The sequence below is a fragment of the Cervus canadensis genome, chromosome 33, assembly GCF_019320065.1.
Source record: "Cervus canadensis isolate Bull #8, Minnesota chromosome 33, ASM1932006v1, whole genome shotgun sequence".
NCBI classification, from domain to species: domain Eukaryota; kingdom Metazoa; phylum Chordata; class Mammalia; order Artiodactyla; family Cervidae; genus Cervus; species Cervus canadensis.
Genome location: NC_057418.1, coordinates 33042202 through 33063070, shown reverse-complemented (window position 1 = coordinate 33063070; position 20869 = coordinate 33042202). Strand labels below are relative to the sequence as shown.

The 20869-nt window shown below is 40.8% G+C and overlaps 1 protein-coding gene across 2 annotated transcripts in view; it reads right to left on the bottom strand.

The window, feature by feature from the left end:
• Positions 1-20869, bottom strand: part of PACRG (parkin coregulated) — a 509608-nt gene that overhangs the window by 236019 nt on the left and 252720 nt on the right. For both annotated transcript variants that reach the window (XM_043457379.1, XM_043457380.1), the window contains exon 3: positions 14719-14890. In XM_043457379.1, the coding sequence (XP_043313314.1) occupies positions 14719-14890 (172 nt within the window). The remainder of the gene's footprint in view (positions 1-14718; positions 14891-20869) is intronic.

Genomic DNA, 20869 nt, shown 5'->3' with positions numbered 1-20869 from the left:
TGGTTGAGAAAAGGCATCTAAGTCTGAATTAGCTTTAAGATAACAGAAGTGGCAGACTATGAAGAAAGGTAGAGTGCACCCTGGAGAAGGCAATGGCACCCCACTCCAGTACTCTTGCCTGGAAAATCCCCTGGGCGGAGGCGCCTGGTGGGCTGCAGTCTGTGGGGTTGCTAAGCGTTGGACACGACTGAGAGACTTCACTTCCACTTTTCACTTTCATGCATTGGAGAAGGCAATGGCAACCCACTCCAGTGTTCTTGCCTGGAGAATCCCAGGGACGGGGGAGCCTGGTGGGCTGCCATCTATGGGGTCGCACAGAGTCGGACATGACTGAAGCGATTTAGCAGCAGCAGCAGAGTACCCCCAGGCTATTCATAAAACGAGAAAGTTGCAAGGTGTGCTACAAAACAGAATATGAGGAAATACATTACTTTCCAAAAAGGAACTGCCTTTTCCTCCCCAAAGAAGAAATGCTTCCTTGGTGGTTCAGACGGTAGAGCGTCTGTCTGCAATGCAGGAGACCCGGGTTTGATCCCTGGGTTAGGAAGATCCCCTGGAGAAGGAAATGGCAGCCCAGTACTCCAGTACTCTTGCCTGGAATATCCCATGGACAGAGGAGCCTGGTAAGCTACAGCCCGTGGGGTTGCAAAGAGTCGGACATGACTGAGCAACTTCACTTTAAGCTTGACATCAATATCTGGTACAATTCTAGGACTAATTATTACTATTTAATCAAGTGATCTGAGAGCTTCCAGAAAGACAGCATGGTTACTAGGAGCCAGTGTGAGCTCTCTGGAATGTCAGGCCAAGCTTATCTCATGCATTCTAACAAGTTCACTCAGAAAAAAGATCATAAAAGACTGTATCACAAGGCATCTGGCAAGAATTCTCTTGAAGGCAAGATACAGAAATGGTTGAAGAATTAAGCACTTTCTTTTTTCCTTATGTTGTGAATAACTGAATTTAAGCAACATGCTCTGATGGTTTAGTATCAACCTGCATTGTCCCTGCTGGGATACTGCAATGGCCCATACTTGACCAAGTCCAATTTCCATCCAACATTTTGACTGTAACTTGGATGAAAGTTACAAAATCCAAATCTGTTAATTTTTTGATGACCCAGAGTTAGGAAGTCTGTGGAGACATGCCATGAAGGTTTTACATTATGATGCTCTTTAATGGGGAGTTAAAGGCAGTAAGGCAATTGACTGAGTGTGACAGAAATGGACAGTGAGGAAGGAGAGCGAGAAGCATCCTCCAGGGAGCTGGGCTTTCCAGCCCTGCCTGGCCGTGACGACGCATGTTCAACAGGACACGGCACTTAGGAAGAGCCTGCTTATCACATTACCTGGGCATCTCTACGCAACTTCCACTGGTGACCACAACAACTACTTAGGGGTGTGCATCAGTTCCCTTATCCTGGAGATGAAAACTAATCTCCTGAACTCGAGGAGATGGACCAATCTGTACAAGACGGTGGAGCCAGCACTAGAACCCAGAAGCCAGGTCCACGTTCTCCAGCACTCACACTAATCCCCAGAGACCACAGAGAAACACGGTCTTTAGTACCACCTACTGAAGCTCCCTTAGAAAATGGGGGATTCCAGATTCCATGAATTCCCATTTGGAAGCGTCAGTTTGCTTTAGTAATATATAGATTAAGCCTAAACTCTTAAGTGGCTCCACATACAAAAAGAGCCATTTCTAACTCCTGGTCGATACCAAATTCACATCCACATGGGACAGCAGAGACAACAGTGGCCTGAGGGGTGGCTCTGAAATGAGTGTGAAGGGAACACACTAATGGTTTCTTCCGCTCACAGTCTGCCGGCAGGCTCAGTGGTTCCCCGAAACTGCGTAACTGAGAAGTGCTTGGGAGGAGATAGATACTTGGTGTGCAAGAGATGTCTCTGCCATAGAACTATGGTCTTCTGAGAAGCCAACTCTTTCACCTCCACGAAGCTGTCCTGTGCATGGGTCACATGGCACATATAACTGAGTCAGTTAATGGAGTCCGTGTGTCCACTCCCCTTGACCACAGTTCTAAGCGGGGCCTGTGCCCCGAGCTGGTGCAGTCACGGTGCATCTTTGACTTTTATTCTTTCTGGAAATGAAGGGACAGTGACACTTGTTCTTTCCTACTGGTATAAATAAGTAAGCGGGTAGACTCAGGATCTAGTTGGGGCATCCTGAGGCCAAAAAGTGAGCCAGCTTTAACATGACCATGGATGAAACAGAGAAAGAGTGACACTGGCGAGCCACGACGTTAAACCAACCCTGAAATGAGACCCAGGATTGTCCGATCAGTTCAGTCGCTCAGTCGTGTCTGACTCTTTGAGACCCCATGGACTGCAGCACGCCAGGCCTCCCTGTCCATCACCAACACCTGGAGCCTGCTCAAACTCATAAGTCAGTGATGCCATCCAACCATCTTATCCTCTGTCGCCCCCTTCTCCTCCTGCCCTCAATCTTTCCCAGCATCAGGGTCTTTTCAAATGAGTCAATTCTTCGCATCAGGTGGCCAAAGGATAGTTCAGCTATGTGAATTTATTAAGCAAACCTGATTCTTTATGATAATTTGAATTCATTTTCTTTTTTGTGTCTTGTAACCAAAAATAATCCTAGGTAATACACATTTTGTTTCATATTTTTAGAACAAATTATGTATTTTCTTCTTAAATTAAAAAGTTACTACTTTTTATCATTTTAAAAATAATTCACCCATAAAATTTCAAGAGATACAAGTAAAATTATTAGATCATAAAAATAGTGCATTTCAATTGGACTTGCTGCTTTCTGATTAAACAGAACTCTCAAAATAATTTTTGTATTGTGATATGGATTCTCATATTTTATCTTTCCTTGGTATATTTTTTCCCACTGAGCATTCTTTAAAAAGGCCAATTTTGCTTCTGAAAATGTTATTGTTTAAATTGCTTCAGCTGTGTCTGTGCACGTTTGTCCTTTATAGCTGGGTGACCTCAACTCATTAGAGCTCTCCTAATGAGGCCACTGTTTACTGTCCTGTCTGTTTGCAGATCAGTGATATTTCTGTAATTCTTTAGCAGCCAGGTCACCTTGCCTCCTAGTGGACCATCTCACAAATGTATGTTACGCTGATAAATGAAAGGCATCACATAAAACAATGGAGATGAATAAACAATTACTCTCACTACTTAAATAATTCCTCTAGTAAGTGGAAAGCATTATATCATTATACGCGTTGTTGTTTCATATTAAGGATTCTTACCAGGTGGTTTTTATATACTATGCAGTACAATGGCAAGCCTAAATGGCCACTTCATGCTTTTGACTATGATACCTACACAAATTTCAGTGTGGACAGCAGGTATGTACCTGATTAATTTTGAAAATATTGATATTTTGATGCATCTACTGTGTACTGGGCAGTGCATTCGATGACGTGAAAGTCAAAGTGTCAGTTGGTCAGCTGTATCCAACTCCTTGCCACCCCATGAACCGTAGCCTGCCAGGCTCCTCTGTCCATGGAATTCTCCAGGCAAGAATCCTGCAGGGGGTTGCCATTTCCTTCTCCAGGGGACCTTCCCAAGTCAGGGATCGAACTCATGTCTCCTATGTCTCCTGCATTGGCAGGCAGGTTTTTACCATCTGAGTGGATATATATTCCTTTCTAATGTTATATTCTAAATGACATAGAGAGAAAGATACAAAGTTCTGTAGAAACAGGAGGGCAGGGTGTGGAGAGGACTAGAGCTGAGGGTAGGGAGAGAGAGAAGAATCAAAAGAAGATCTCAAGACAATTCCTACTGGAAGGGGGTTTTGAAGGTTGCTTCAGGGCTTCCCTGGTGTCTCAAATAAAGAATCCACCTGCAATGCAGAAGATTCAGGTTCTCCTGGGTCGGGTCGGGAGGATCTCCTGGAGAAGAGAACGGTTACCCTTCCGTATGCTTGCCTGGAGGCTACAGTCCATGGGATCGCAAAGAATTGGACACAACTGAGTGACTAACACTCACACTTTAGGCATTTGTTAATGTGTGAGAATGGGTATACTTCAAAGAGAGCATAGACACACATTTAGAAAAGCACAAGACAAGTTCTACAGCACAGTTTGGCTAGAGAATGGGGTGCATGAAGGGAAACAGGGAAAAACTAAGTCAAGAACATAGTACACAGCCAGATACTTTCATGGGAACCCTTGACTGTCATGCCAAAGAATGACAAGTAGGCAGAAGCCGGATGGGAGTCCGTCCTTGCACAATGGAAGTGTGCTAGATAAGACTTGTGAGCTGAAAGGTCTTTTGTCTCTAAAAATTAAGGTGTGTGTCCTGAGGCAGAAGGAAACAGAAGGTACTTAATTGAGGTATCAGAGAACAGAGTTTTGGGCTGGCAGAGCATGAAAAAAAAATTAGAGGAGGGAATTCTGGAAGGTAGAGGCCTACAGATGAAGTAAACAAAAAAATCTGCATGGAAGTTCTGCCTGAGCTGATCTCTCAGGATAACACACCTAAGAGAGATCCCAGTAGGCATGGGAACTGAGCAGAAGTTGGAAGACGAAAGAACTGAAGATGAAAGAGCTTAGCCGGCTGTTCCCACAGGGAACACAAAGTTTAGAGTTTGTGTTTAGCAGGTTAACTGTCCATTAGAATTAGAACTGACACTCTTTGCAGGAAACAGAATCCAGAGTCTCTGCAATTTATTAGTCATAAGGTCCATGGTAGAATTACAACATTCTGGCCTCTAAGCAACTATGGTGAAGAGAACACCTCCATCCCCATCAACCTGAGGTGGGCATGCAGCAGATGTGAGAAACCCAGGACTTTAAGTCACTTACTGTTGTAAGCTTTTGATTTTGGAGACTGGTTGTTATTTCAACATAACCTAGCCTTCTCTGATTGAAAAAAATAAAATTAAAGATTCCCGCTATCATATTAAGAGAATTTCCTTCTATTCTTACTTTTTAAAAAAAAATACAAATGGGTGGGTATTGAATTTTATCAAATGCTTTTTACTATCATTTGAGAAGCTTGATTTTTACCCTTTAATACACAAATATCAATGCCATTAATTGATTCTACTACTGTTAAGCCAATCTTATCTTCCTGAAATAAAACCAACTTTGTCATGAGATACTAATCATTTTTATGTATCAATGGATTCAGTGTGCTAGTAATTTTGTTCGGAAATATTTCATTAATATTTATGAATGAGGTTGTCGTGGAAGATTCCCCCTTGTAATTTCTTGTAATGTCCTTGTTGGTAGCAAATTATGTTGCATCATAGAAGGATATAGACTCTAAATTCTTTATTTTCATTATCTGGGAAAATTTGAGGAAGATTTAAACTATTTTTTCATTAAGTCTTCGGCACAACTAACCAAGCCTTCTATTATCTTTGTATGAGGAATTTTAATTACGAATTTAATTTCTTCACTTTATATACTACCCTATGTACTTTAACTTATTTTTTATTTTTCTAGTGTCAGTTTTGGTAAGTTACATATTCCAAAAACTTGAATATTTAATTGAAATTTCAAAGTTTTAGGGATAAAGTGGTTTATAATATACTATCAAGATATCCTATCAATGTCTGTAGGGCCTAAACAGCATTCCCTTTTTCTTTTCTGACATTGGCTATTTTTGCCTTCTTTTTCACTTTTTTATTTATTAACTTTTACAAGTGTTTATCAATTTTATTAATCATGTCAAGAAACCAATCAGTATTTAGTTTTAATGTTCTCACTTGCACAACTGTATCCTATTTTTATTTTACTGTGCTTTTATACTAATAATTTGTTCTTCCTTTGACATTCTTTTACTGTTCTTCCTGTCATTTATTAAGATGGATACTTAATATACTATTTTCCTTGTTTTTCTTTTTTTATAACATGTTTAAAGCTACATATTTTCTTGTAATCCTATTTTACCACCTCATATGTGTTAAATATTTTAATATATTTTTGCCATATTTTAATGCAATATTTTTTGTAAGTTTTTAATATGTAATTTATGTGATATTTTCATTATTATACAGTTAGAATAGCTTATAATTTCATTAGAATTTCTCATCTGACTCATGGGGTATGTAAAAGTATATGTCAATTTCAAAATATATGTGAATGCTTTAGTTATTGCTTTAAAAAAATGACCTCTAGCATAAATCGCATTTTGGTTATATAACATCCTTCGTATGCTTTCTGTGCACTGATATGTTTTGAGATTTGTTTTATGGCATAGGATATGGTTAATTTTTATAAATATTCTCTATGTGTCTAAAAAATGTCTCTATGTGTCTAAAAAATGGTGGATGCAGCGCTGAGCTTTGCAAAGAAGAGAAGACGCTCAGGAGACCCAGATAGGACTCAACTCCTCAGGCCCACCGTTTGGCCACTGTATGACAAGCACATTTTTCTTAAATTTTACATGCCTCAGTTTTGTCACCTGTGAAATGAGGATTATAGTAGCTAGACTGAATAATACAATTTGAATCCTATCTGGATAAACCAACTGCATTGAGGAAGATGTGGTGTATACATATATGATAGAATATTATTCAGCCACAAAACAAATACAATTCTGACATTTGCTGAAACGTGAATGGACCTAGAGGATATTATGCTTTAGTGAAACAAGTCAGAGAAAGACACATACTGTATGTTATCAGTTATTCATGGAATCTAAAAATAAAACAGAAGAATGAATACAACAAAATGGAAACCAACTCACAGATAAAGAGAACGAACCAGTGGTCTCTTGTATTCAGAGAGGCAAAGTACATGTATAAAATAAATAAGCCACAAAGATACCCTGTACAGCATAGGGAATAAAGCTAATATTTTGTAACAACTTGAAATGAAGTATAACCTATAAAAATATTGAATCACTATACTGTATACCTGAAACCAAGATAAAATTGCAAATCAGCTACAATTCAATACAAAATTTAAAATGTATAAACCTAAAGTTAAATAGGGCTTCCCTGGTGGCTCAGCTGGTAAAGAATTTTCCTGCAATGCAGGAGACCCCAGTTCAATTCCTGGGTCGGGAAGATCCCCTGGAGAAGGGATAGGCTACCAACTCTGGTATTGTTGGGCTTCCCTGGTGGCCCAGATGGTAAAGAATCCAGCCAGACCTGGGTTCAATCCCTGGGTTTGGAAGATCCACTGGGTTGGGAAGTTAAATAGAAAGAAGGTGAGACTTTAAAATAATAATATAAAACATAAAATACAGAAACCACTGGCTGACAATAAATCAGAGAGAAAATATAAGTGAATACTATTATCCCCATTTTATAGATGAGGCAACAATGTTACATGGAGGAAAGCAACTCGCCTCAGGTCATGTGGCAACTGAACAGCACAGCCAGGATTAGAAGCTGGGGAGTCTGATAGCATAGAAGCTACTCACAACTAGTACACCACCCTGTTGACCTATATCCAGGAGTGGGAAAGTCATAAAAGCTAGTAGAAAGGAAGATAACTGTTAACTGAATGAGGGGAAAAAGGATATAATGAGTTAGGAAGGAAAAAAAAAATACACAGACACTCAAATCCTATAAATCTAGAGTACATATTCATGGAGAAATAAGAGAATGGGCATAATGTACTGATAAAAGAAGGGAACAAAATACTATTTAAAAAGAACAATGAGAATAAGGTAAGATTAGATAATTAACACATTATTCAATCGTATTTCTGGGAGATAAAGTCAAGGTAATTTCCCCAGGAAGTAGAACTAAGACAGAGTTGGAAAACATGAACAAAAGGCTAACAAAATGAAAGAATCAGCCCATAAGGTGCAATGGATTGTAGCAGGAATTACAGCAGAGAAGTAAGAGAAAATGGGGGGCATCATTAAAGGAATAATACATGAAAAGCTTCTAGCGCTGGAGGACATATGTCTCTAAACCGAAATTTCCCAGGACAATGAATGAAAACGTAGTCACATCAAAGCCTGGCAGCGTGAAATTTCACGTTACCAGAGATGAAGAGAACTACCAGGAGGCTCTTGGAGACTGTGGGAAACGAGCCACAGGCAAGTGGCTAGAAACAGGTGGCAATCAAGGCTTTCAAAGCAGCGTAAGGACCTGGGAGGCAGCAGAGACCGGACCTCAAAGTTCTGGATGAAAATGATTTTCAGTGTGGCCAAACTAATAAGTGTGATGGTAGGCTTTTCAGATAAGCGAGGACTGAAAAATACACCTTTCACGTACTCACAAGAAATGACTGGAAGGTGTGCACTTTAAAAACACGAGGAGGGAAACAGGGCAGACAGCTAAGAAAAAAAGAGGTCAAACAGGAAAGAGGAGTAAGGAGAAGAGGCAGAAAGGGGGAGGGCATGAGGGGTGTCTCCAGGGACAGAAAGGGAATCGATGAGTTGTCTGATGCTCTGAACATGGGGAAAAGAATGTTCATTTCTAGATCATGAAGAATTTGAAAAAAAAAAGATAGCAAGCATATGGGCTTCTCAGGTGGTACAGAGGTAAAGCATACACAGTGCAATGCAGGAGATGCAAGGTGAGTTTGATCCCTGGGTATACACAAAACAAGCAAACAAAATGAGAGGCAATGATCAATGCTAAGAAAAACAAGTTGCCCAGGAAAAAAATGGAATCATAGTAATCGTGCAATCTGCGGTGGACAGTTATTTGCTGTTCAGTCACTCAGTCATGTCCAACTCTTTGTGACCCCATCACTGCAGCACGCCAGGCTCCGCTGTCCTCCACCGTCTCCCAGAGTTTGCTCCAATTCATGTCCGTTGAGTCGATCATGCTATCTAACCATTTCATCCTCTGCCACTTCCTTCTCCTTTTGCCCTCATTCTTTCCCAGCATCAGTATCTTTTCCAATGAGTCGGCTCTTCTCCTCAGGTGACCAACGTTTTGGAGCTTCAGCTTCAGCTTCAGTCCTTCCAATGAATATTCAGGGTTGATTCCCTTTAGGATGGACTCGTTTGACCTCCTTGCATTCCCAAAGGACTCTTAAGAGTCTTCTCCAGCACCACAGTTCAAAAGCAACTATGTCAGCATGAGAGTGTAACAATTGATTACTGATTTATACAAAACTTGCATAAAACAATATTGAAAGGCTGGAGGAAGAAAGAAGGCAAGTTTGGGTAGGAGAGGCAAATTCTTACCATTATTCCGTGTGTGATAGCCCCCACAAGAACCATACTGTTGGAACAATCAGACACTGGGAACTCTCTCTCAAATACGTTTTCAAACCAAGGCTCTTTTCTTGTGATAAGTGATTATTTCTCCTGTGTATTTGTGATCATCACAAATTATTTGATTTTCCTTTTGTCATCTTATTGCTTTTTTTTTTTTTTTGCATGCTCCTTTGGCTTTTTTTAAAAAGTTGTTGCCTTATTGATAGTGTTTCATTTCTCTTTCCCTAGTATTTCATCTGATGGGTTTCCCTGGTGGCTCAGACGGTAAAGATTCTGCCTGCAATGCGGGAGGCCTGGGTTCAATCCCTGGGCTGGGAATATTGTCTGGAGGAGGACATGGCAACCCACACCAGTATTCTTGCCTGGAGAAACCCGTGGACAGAGGAGCCTGGTGGGCCACAGTCCATGGGGTCACAAAGAGCTGGTCACCACTGAAGGACTAAGCACAGCATAGCACAGTACTTCATCTGATATACCATCTATTTTAATCTACTGATAGATACTTCTAGGGTCTAAACATCAAACTTTATGTATCTTTAATTAGTCACATCATGAATGAAGCGGTTTCCCAGATTTATTACATATAATGAAATGACCATGCATCTGTCTTCTACCAGCTCATTCCCCAACGTGCTCTCAAGCCCAGGGTCTTGCAGCAGGGTCTAGGTGTTCCAGCATAAACTTGACCCCACAGCCTTGCCTTGACCCCACAGCAGCAGCCTCAACCAGGGACTTGTTAGAAATGTGGCATCTCAGGTCCGCTTCACATCTACTGATTGTGGAACCTTTATTATCCTGGGGCCTGTAAACAATTCATGTGTGCGGGAAAGCCGGGAAGTGTTGCTTTAGAAGGTAGGCAGTCCCCTTGGTTTGGTAAAGATTGTACACAGATTTTAGGGCCCAAGGTCAGGCCATGGAGGAAGGACCAGCCTCTTACTGTCTCTCAGTCAAGAGGTTTCTCTTCTTCCAGAAGCACAAAATATCAGTCTAGCAGCTGATTGTCCTTCCAGAACACGATGTCATTGTTTACACAGCCCAGAGGGTCATGACAACAGCATCTTTATTGTGAATATTTTTGTCAATGTAAATTCATCCTCTTTACACACATGGAACTTTTCATTAAATTCTACTTTTCTAAAAAAAAAAAAAATTAAACTAACTACTCCTGCCTTCTTTTTCCCCCAATATAGCTTTTAATTTAAACACTTAAGTGTTACTTGCTTTCATACGTAAAGAGAGCTTATATTCAGATTTTGTTTTTCACAAACCAATTTGAAATTTAATATTCATAGCTGATGTATTTGCTTTCACATTTTAACCTTATTTTTTGCTTTTGGCTCTAAGCACTTCCTTGCTGCCTACTCAATTTCATTCTTTTAAAATACAGACTCTTTAAATACTTTTATCTTCTCCATTGACTCTGAAGGTTTATACCCAAATTCTCTGGATATTTTTTTGGTTGTTGTTGTTGCCATGTTATATACAAAATAATTATTTGACATTTCATGCAGTTTTGAAACTCTTTTCCATCAACTATTTAAACCTAACCCTAGATTTAGTGACTTAATGCAACTTGCTTTTCAAACTGTGACATCCTCATTTTTGGGTTCTTAACTTGGCTTTACTCTCAGAGTTACAGCACATCCACGGTAACCTTTTGCATGAAGGACAGGTGGGCATTACGCTCACTGAGTCCATCAGTCTTCTTCTTCTTCTCCTACTCCTTCTTTTTTTTAAAACCAATTTTCATTCAGTTTATTAATCACGCCTTTTTACTCAGAGGAGTAAATGCACATCAGTTATCTCTCCTCCGATTCTCATTGCTCTCTGGAATTTACTCTTACAAAAATGTCTTAGCCCGTGCTATTGTTATTTCTTTGTGTGTACCATTTTTTCCCCCTCTCCAGATGCTTCTCTTTGTAATGAACCTTTTCTACCTGCAAATTAAGGGCCACTTTTTATGTCTGAAAACTTCTTTCCATCCCCTCTGTCACTAGGTCACTATCATCTCTTTTCCAGTTGTTTTGACGATTCCCCTGGGGACCTCCTGTAACTCTGAGCTTCCGCAGGTGTCCTCTGTTCTCCACTTTCTGCTCTTCCTTCACGTTGCTTGTCATCCTTGTCTTTCCTAAGGGTGGTTCTTAAGGCGCTGGTCTGCGTGTACCATTCCACGTTCTACGGTTGATGATTTTCTGTGCCTCTGTGGGGAATGTTAATTCTGCTGTAATGTTTTCAGTTTTCCTTTTCTCACTCAGCATTGGCTTATTTTCATGTGAGTCAGGCCTCCTCTTGTGAATTTCTCCCTTATCTTCTTGAATCCTGAGGATGTCAAACACATTTGTACCAGTTTCTTCTGGATCCTAGGCAAAATGTCGTTGAGGTATTGTTTTTTTTTTTTCTCCTGTGATAATTCATATTTTCTTCCCTGTGTGTAGCAACTTGTTTTGATTGGCCCCCATGTGGCTGGTTATTGTTCCTGTTCTTGCTTTGGTTGAAGAGAGAGAGTTCTCAACCCCGAGTCTGAAGGTTGCTCTTGGAGCCTCCTGGTCCCCCCGTGGCTAGGAGAATCCCCTTCAGCATTCACAAGGCTAAGTTTCCAGGGACTTCTTCCTGGGATTGCTCTGCCGGATTCGGATGGATTTACGTTCTCTTCACTGGATGGAGTGCATAGACGTCTACGGTGCACAGTCTGGATTGCTCAGAGGGTCCTTCCCGTTTCATCCTTGCCCACAATGTTTTGATGTTGCTCTCAGCAATCAACGCTCCATGGCCAACACCGAATACTCTGTACTGGGATTGTTTGTACTTTTTTACCCAGAATAACTCAAAAAGGTGGAAATGAGACAATGGGAGGGGGAAGGGGAACACCCATAGTGATGCCATAAAGCATCATAAAGGGAGAAATGTATTAACTGAATGTGCACTGTTCCCATTATTACTCGATGACCCCACTTGGGATCTTGACCCAAGGAGAAAGAAGGCAGTGAAATGTCTTATCTCTTTTTATATTAGAAAGTGTAGAGACTCTGAATGTGTCCATTTCTCCTTACAGTATTATCAACCTTTTATTTAGTTGAAATAAACCCCAGATTCTATACATAGATAGGCAGGTAATCCCATTTACAGCTTCACAGGGAGTTGATATATTTTTGCTTTGCCTTCAGAGATATTCATTATATCTGAATTAGAATTCAAGAAAAGTTGTTAAAGTACTTCTAGCTGGTGGTGGTGGTGGTGAGGTTAATTTTTGTCCCCAGAATGAGTCAAAATTTTCCTAGTAGTGTGGTCTGAAAATAAGGTACATAAGGCCATGATGAATTACCCATTTATGTGCATCATCCTGCTTCTGGATTGATGAGCTTCCTTTCAGAATTCAACCTGAAACATGTGGCTTATGTACGTAATGTCTTTCATACTGTGCTGGGACTGTGCCTGATCTTGCAGAGTTAATCACTATTCTTTGCTGAGAGAAGTTTGCCTTTCAGTGAAGCAGACAAATTGAGAAAAGCAAGCCGAGTGAGGTTTCAGGGTAAGTGTATAACTGCAGAAGCCCAGGATGGCAAACAAGGATATCTCCCGAGACAGGTTGCCATTGCTTCTGGAACCTTAAATGATCAAATCCACGCATATTAATAGTTACGTGCTGTGGTTGTTTAGCGGTTAAGTTGTGTCTAACTGCTTGCAACCCCATGGACTGTAAGCCCGACGGGTGCCTCTGTCCTTGGGATTCTCCAGGCAAGAATACTAGAGCAAGTTGCCATTTCCACCTCGAGGGGATCTTCCCGACCCAGGGTTGGAAACTGAGTCTCGCGCATGTTGGCAGGTGGATTGTTTACTGCTGAAAGTGACTATTCCCTGACAGGTCACGTTTACTGCGTTCTTCATGTTTCCACTCAGCAGTAAATGACCTTTGGGTGTGGTCATGTACTTAGAACACATCACTTCTCTTAACTCACTGAATTATTTTCAAAACACTCAGATCAAATAAGATTGAAAATCCTTCCACCTTGGCCTACAATATGCTATTTTGGGATGTTTTGTAAATGGCATAATATTTTATAAATGGTATAACCAAAGTATTACTTAGAATCTCTCTTTCTGCCCTTCAGTGTTTTCATCAGAGCTACGAGGAGGAGACTGCTGAGAAGGCAGAGATTCCAATGTGAATAGTTTATTGTCAAGAAAAGAACAGATTTTGGAAATTGCAGCCGTTCTGATGGGTGCAGGAGGAAAGGATAATGTACTTTCAAGATAGTTCCTGGGTAGAATGTTCTGGGCCTTTTGTGTTTATCAATAAAACTGGTACATCATTTTTAGAAGATGTAGCATTTCAACTAGGATTTAACATATTTAAAAAGTATGACTTGTTGGAAAGAATAAATCACTTCTGGAAAAGGTTTCAATATAACTCAGGATTATATATCCTTCCAGAAGGTCTTTAAAGATCAGCCCTTTCACTCAACTGATGCATGGGTGGAAACAAAAAGTGGTTTTTAAAAAGTTGGCTCAGACAGTAAAGAATCTGCCTGCAATGCGGGAGACTTGGGTTCAATCCTTGGACTGGGAAGATCCCCTGGAGAAGGAAATGGCAACCCACTCCAGTATTCTTGCCTGAAGAATCCCATGGACAGAGAAGCCTGGTGGGCTACAGTCCATGGGGTTGCAAACAGTCAGATGCAACAGAGTGACTAACACTTTCTTTTGAAGAGTATTTTTCCTTCCACACTGTTTTCACAGCAGGCAGCAAAGTCCTCTTGTTTGGTTTCACTTTCTATATCTTGGCGGAAATTGGGAGTGGTCAGTCATGGATCTCTTAGAGAAAGACATGAGAGCAAGTTTTAAAGCTGACTTGATTTAAGCAGTGATGGAAGCACTGCCTCAAAATATGGAATTCTAATGACACTTTAGTGAAATCAATAAAACAGTGGCCATGGATCAGATTGAGTAATCCAGACTGTGGGAAATAAATGATCCTGTCTTGAACTATCTTGTTCTCGTTTTCACCACACCACATGGCAAGACTACCCCTGAGATGGTGAGGGTGGGAGTGCCCGTATCCGGAGACCAGGCAGGCGTCCTGTCCATCAACCCGGGCAGTGGTCCATCCTGGAGCCTCAAGTGAGTGGAACTAGGGGTGGGGAAGCACGGGCGTGCTCATCCCGTGTGCCGTGGGGCGGCCAGGCCCAGATCCAGCAGGTGGATGCCTGGGGCAGCCCTGGCTGGGAAGGGGTGGGCTCTCCTCTGCCCCTGGGCTGCTCGGGGGCACTGATCCCTGCTTTCACTCAGCAGCACGGACAAAAGCAGAAGCAGCCACAGGCGGGCAGGTCGGCAGCCCCGGTGCAGGCAGAGTCTGGGGCCCCGTGGGGGCCGGGCCTGGCCACTGGGACTTGAGGAGACCTGATGGGACACTTCAGGAGATCTGGAGTTTCTGGCCCCGAAAGTCAGTTTATAAAAATTCCTGCAAAACCTGGGGATAAACCTCAGTCCATTGGGTTTTATTGCTTAATTAGCGAGTTGTCAGCAAGTGGCAGCATATAAACTGAGTGATGCTTTTTTTCACCTGTTCACTTACTTTTTATCGGGATAATGAGCTGTGGAATGACAGGAAGAATCTTGTTCCCCCCGTGTTCCAGCATGTCGTGGATTCCTTGCCGAGCGAAAAACTCATAGGGAAATGTCATTTCACAGAGCCCATCAAAAAACAGAGGCAGATAATGATGGTAATCCAGCTTCTCAATTTCTACCTGAAAGGAGAGAGAAAAAAAATAATGTCATGTGAAAACAAAAATGAGGCAAAGCGTGGCTGGGCCAACTGAGAAGCTGTCACCAACTTAGGAGAAGTAAGTTCTTCAGAACTTCAGGAAGGTTTCAGTAACCAGCTCATCTAATGACCAGAAGTATACAGTCATGTCTTTAATCTAGAAATGAGGTTAAAATCACTGATATTTAAATCTTACCAGATTAAAATCATAATCTACATTGGGAGCATTTTAGTATTTTGGGGGGGGGTGGTTCCTAGGTTAATTTTTTTCTACCATTTGGTACAAAGGCAATAGTGAAAAGGGGTTCAAGAAGTCCAGGTATGTATACTGAAAAGATATAAAATGGGGGAAAAAATAGCTGAGAAGAGATTAGCACCTGAATTTCTAAAAACAAGAATCTAATTGCACATTAATATATCTTAAGAGGTATGTCTTTTCAGGACCTGGCAAATATGAAAGTGAGGGGTAAAATATGATCCCATGGATGTCTCCTGGAGCTGGATGTCAAGTAGAATGTTGGGGCCATCGAGAAAAAATGGGAAAGACAGACACTGGGCTGAACTTAAATAGACCATCAACGTTAAAATATCCCAAATCTCTGGTCTGTTTCTTCTGGGGGCAGAGACATATCACTTTTCCAACTCTATGTACTTTACTCTCAATAATGCCTACATGACCTCCTGTCCAGACCTTTGCAGTTGTATCAAGCACCAGAAGGAAAGGGAACAAAAATTGCAGAAGAGAGAAAAGAGGTGGTATGTCGGGAGCTGTTCACATGTAGATTTGTTCTAGTCCAGATCCTCTACTGTCTAGAATATCCATGAGCTGACTTAGTACCTGCAGGTGACAGAAGGGGTGGTGAGGTCATGGATGGACAGAAGCCAATAGACTAGGATTGTGGATATAATACACCTACAGGGCAAAGGATGCAGTGTTCCCAGGAAGAGGTGCAAATTTCCCCAGTTTTCAAGTCCTTATGAAAGTACCCAGCTTCCAATTATCACTGTAATTAAGTGAGGATTCCATCAGGACCTCAGAGAAACCCTTTTACATTAGGAAGTTTTCAGAGCCTCCAGTTCTCGCCCAGAATTCTGGAGTGTCTATCCTTCCTGCCCCTGGTGTGAATAACAAACAATAACTCCTCCACACTTCTGAGTGCTTACCATGAGCCTGGGTGAATCAAATGTCCTCAGATTCCCCAAGCAGGAGGTCTGTCTCCAGACTGCTCGTGAATTACCCGGCTAACTAAGGAAGAAAGGACTCAAGATTTGAATGTTCATGTCCTTTTGGAAGTAGGGCTTGGAAAATAAACCCTAAATGGAGGTATATCAGATATGTTTTACTTTGTATTGCTTGGATGACTAAAATTTGCTTTATTCATGGTAAAAGTTTATGAAATCTGTATTTAATACTAACCTTCTCAAGGATTTTTGGGTATTTGAAAACATTTTAGAGTGCTATTTTTCACAATTAAAAAAATCAATACATCATTCAGCTTCAAAATGTACAGTGCTATTGTCTGCAGTTTTACCTTGTAACCTAATTTTATAATGTGTCACCTGTACTATAGTTTTCACTTTTTGCTATATCTTTTTAAGCCCATTGTTGCATTTTTATATATGTCTCTTATAAAGGAGCAAATCATTACATGTTGTACTTTAATATGAGCTAAGACTTTGTATTTTAATATATGTCTGGCTAATGTCTGTCATCTTCATTTTTGGTCTCTGAATGTTATTTTTCATTTACTTTTTCCTTTCAATTTTGTAGTTTTGTCATATGGATTGTTTTACTTACATTTTGGTGTGTGATGACTTTAAAGAAAAAATAGCCTGTATAAATATTTCACTGCATCTATGTCACAGCTTTCTCAAACATTTAAAAACTGTATTTATCTTATTGAAGTAATTTAAAAATATCCCACTAAGATAACTGACATGCCCATTTTTCCTTGGAATTTTGTTGATTTTTTTGGGGTATGATTTGGAGCAACAACTCCAACTTCAACAACAGCACCAATAAAAATGTCATTTTATGGTACCAAACACTACTGTGAATACTTATGTATACTAGTTCACTTAATCCTCATAAAAGCTCTAAGTACGAACAGGCTCTGTCGCTCAGTCGTGTCCGACTCTTTGCGACCCCGTGGACTGTAGCCCTCCAGGCTCCTCTGTCCACGGGATTCTCCAGGCAAGAACACTGGAGTGAGGAGCCATGTCCTCCTCCAGGGGATCTGCCTGACCCAGGGACCGAACTTGTCCCCATATCTCCTGCACTGGAAGGTCAGTTTTTTACCACTGAGCTGGCTGGGAGGACCAACAGCTCCAAGAGGTAGGTATTATTGGCATCTTACTTTTCAATATGAGGAAACTGAGGCACAGAGACGTTTAATAATTTGCCTAAGGTTTGCAGCTAGTTAGTGATAGAACTGGGATCCAAACCCAAGCAGGCTGGCTGCAGGACATGATACTACTTCTTAGGCTTTTCGTCTGGAACGTCAAAGTTCAGCATTATTGTAATCTCCCTTTATCCTCTTGCCTCTGTCTTCATCATTATTAACGCAGTTTGTCTTAGTCTAATTGAATAATGATATTGCTATCACTAATTTATCTACTATACCTTTTTCTATCCTTTTACTTTCTTCCTTCTCTGATCTTATATTTACATATATGTGACATTATATATAAATATATATTTAATGTATGGAGATTGATAAGTTTTATTTTTATATTTAAAATTTTTTATTGGAGTCTAGTTGCTTTATAATGCTGTGTTAGTTTCCATTGTACAGCAAAGTGAATCAGCCACCCATATACATATACCCCCTCTTTTTTGGATTTCCTTCCCATTTATGTCACCATAGAACATTGAGAAGAATTCCCTGTATTTTAAAAGTATCTTTTCTAAGTACCTTATAGCTGGGTTTGTTTTTTCCTCTCCCGTTTTACACTGTGCAACCAAATGACAAATTTCAAGAATGTAAATGATTTCAAAAGTTTTAAAAAAGAAAGAAAAGCACAGGGAGAAGGGAGAAGGGAAGGAAAAGGAAAGAGGGCTGGTGGCTCAGAGCGTAAAGCGCCTGCCTGCAGTGCGGGAGACCTGGGTTCGTTCCATCCCTGGGTCGGGAAGATCCCCTGGAGAAGGAAATAGCAACCCACTCCAGTGTGCTTGCCTGGAGAATCCCATGGACGGAGGAGCCTGGTGGGCTGCAGTCCACGGGGTTGCAAAGAGTCAGACACGACTGAGCGGCTTCACTTTCACTTAACACCGGACGAAAGACTGAGAGAGACAGAGGAAGGAAAAAGATGATCTGTGTCTTTAACTCCTCCCAGCACACTGACCACAGCAGTTCTTTCCTATCAGAAATTCTCTTCTTGGAAGTTCTTCTTCTGGCCTGTTTATCAATTATTTGGCATGTCTATTTCACTCAGACCTATTGTCTTAATAATGGAATAACAACTTGCCATCATATTTTGAGGATGAAAACTTCTTAAAATTCTAGACGTGTTGCTACTTTCCACAGGGTGATTTTCTACACCTAACTTTCTTTCCTGTTTACATATCTTCTAAGGTTTCTTCTTTATCATTATAAGGTTGTTTCAGTTGATGAATCTGGCCTAGGCCTTAGGAAACACTCTTACGTTTCCATTTGCAGTCAGGATCTCTGTGCGTATTTGTTTTGTTTTGAATGATCTATCTGAAATGATGTATCTGACTTGGCTCTACTGTACTTTTCTTCTTATCCGAAGAGTCCCTTCTCACTACCACACGATCTTCACCTTGTTTTCCACACGAAAGGTGTCTGTGCTTGTTTACCCTCCTTCTCGCTTCAACCCACTTCCCTGTGGCTTCACCGCTCTTGCTTTCACCTGGGTCCCCGGTGACCTTCACTCGGCCCGGTCTTCCGGTCCCTTTCGGCTCTCTTCGGCATGGCGCAGTTGATCTCATGACGATGTCTTCCCCAGGCCTCCTGACAGCGTGCCCTGATCTCTGGTGTTCACCCTTGATTTCCTTCCTTCATCCAATCCATCAGAAGGTAGATTGATTCTCTCTCCAAACAGATGTTTAGTTCATTGCCTTCTCCACCGTTTTATTTACTACCCGCTTGGCCTAAGCCATCAACCTTCCTTACCTGGACTACTGCAGCAGCCTCTAATTAATCTCCAATTTGGGTTTTTCCTTCCTGCTTCCTTTCTCTGTCCATCTGGGTCTTGACCTGCTGTGGCCCCTGACCGAGGTCCCGCCAGGGCCTCGCTGACGGGTTGGTCCCTTCCCTTCCCACCGCCCTCCTGCAGCGCTGCTCCCTGGACACGTGATGCCTTCCGTCTCCCCCTCCTTCCTCCTTGGAGACTCTCTGAATGCACTCTTCCTTTCCTTTCCAGACCTCTCAGTCGCTGGCCGTTCCCTTTCATCCAGATTTCAGTTCGCCGAGGCCCTCTTACCACTGCCTACCGCTCTGTTTGATTTTCTTTGCGGTTCTTATCATTTATCCATTGCAGTTTCTTAAGTTCTGTTGTGTGGGGAGCTTGTCATTGCCTAGAAGGGTGTTTGGCACCTAACAGGTGAATTCTCAGGAAGCATGTGTTTGAATTTTAATTCTGACCTTTTGAATCTGCCCTCTGGGTTAACTCTTTGAGCAGCGTACTCAGCTGCCGAGCAAAGGCTAGAGGATGAATGACCGTATCTGGAGCCGAGGGTGGGAACCGTGGCAGAGCGCATGGGGGCTGGCGTCGGACGCCGACCCGTGACGCGAGGAAGCACGTTCATTTCTACACCCTTAGGTATCCTACAAATAAAATGCCATGTTTTCTCCATTAAGACTGCAGCGATTATTCATATTTCAGGAACTTTGTGAGTATTTTAATAGACAGTCAGCACAGGCTTCTCTGTGCTTCTGCTTACCCTCATTTCATTAGAAATCATTTAGGGTTTAATAATACGCTGTTCTGTTAACCTTTAAAAGTTTAGAAGGAAAAGTTTCTCTTTTTCACTGTATCATCAAAAACAAACAGATACTGCGGGTCTATAATTAATATGTTAGAATAACACAAGATCATCTTTCTAAAATATCTAGGTGTTGAGAATAATGCAAGATTAAAATTAAAATTTAAACTACACATAAATGAGTAGATCTCTTGTTTATCTTCGTGTGTATATTTGTCACATGACAACTACTATCCTTTAGAGGTCTTTTAAATTGCCGACTTCATTTATTCATTCAAACTTTAAAAAGATCATTTTTACCGTTCATGTAGCGATAAACCTTTTTCAGTTATATAAATTAGTTTTCTTTTAAGATAACTTCTTCATAACAGATAAGTTATAATTTATGTTTCTTTACTATTACTGTAAAAATAGTAACTTTCAAACTACTATAAAATTCGGGAATCTTTCTTCAAAGTTTATGCAAGAACTCCAGAATTCAAAGCTGTTTGAAATGAGACAAAGAACAAGGGCTGTCTTGAACATATCAGATAAAATTTCATGGTAAAATACTGATTGATGACAGCCTGGATATTAACTCTAGAAATATCAAGTATTTTACTCACAGAATTTCTCTGTTTTAAATTTATGTTTTATAACTTTTTAAAGATCACATAGTATCTACAAGTTGATCTCTAAATCTGACAGTGACCTTTAGTCAAAAGCAACACAATTCTAACTTCACCTCTTCTATCAAGTATGTTTTTTTTTAAATCCCCATAACAAATATGCAAAGAAGTAATGCTGCACTGAAAGATTAGAAAACCAGTGAGGTTATGAGTCTCATTAAAAAATAAAAACTCAAATCAAAACTTACTCTTACATTTTCCATACCCTTGCTTCGATTAGCAAATGAAGTACCATTAATAGTATCTGTTATTATGAATCCTATTTTAATAACTGAGAATCTTGCTTAGAATCACAAAAATCTGAAAAGGTGTACTCATCTATTAATGTATTATGACCTCATTCTAG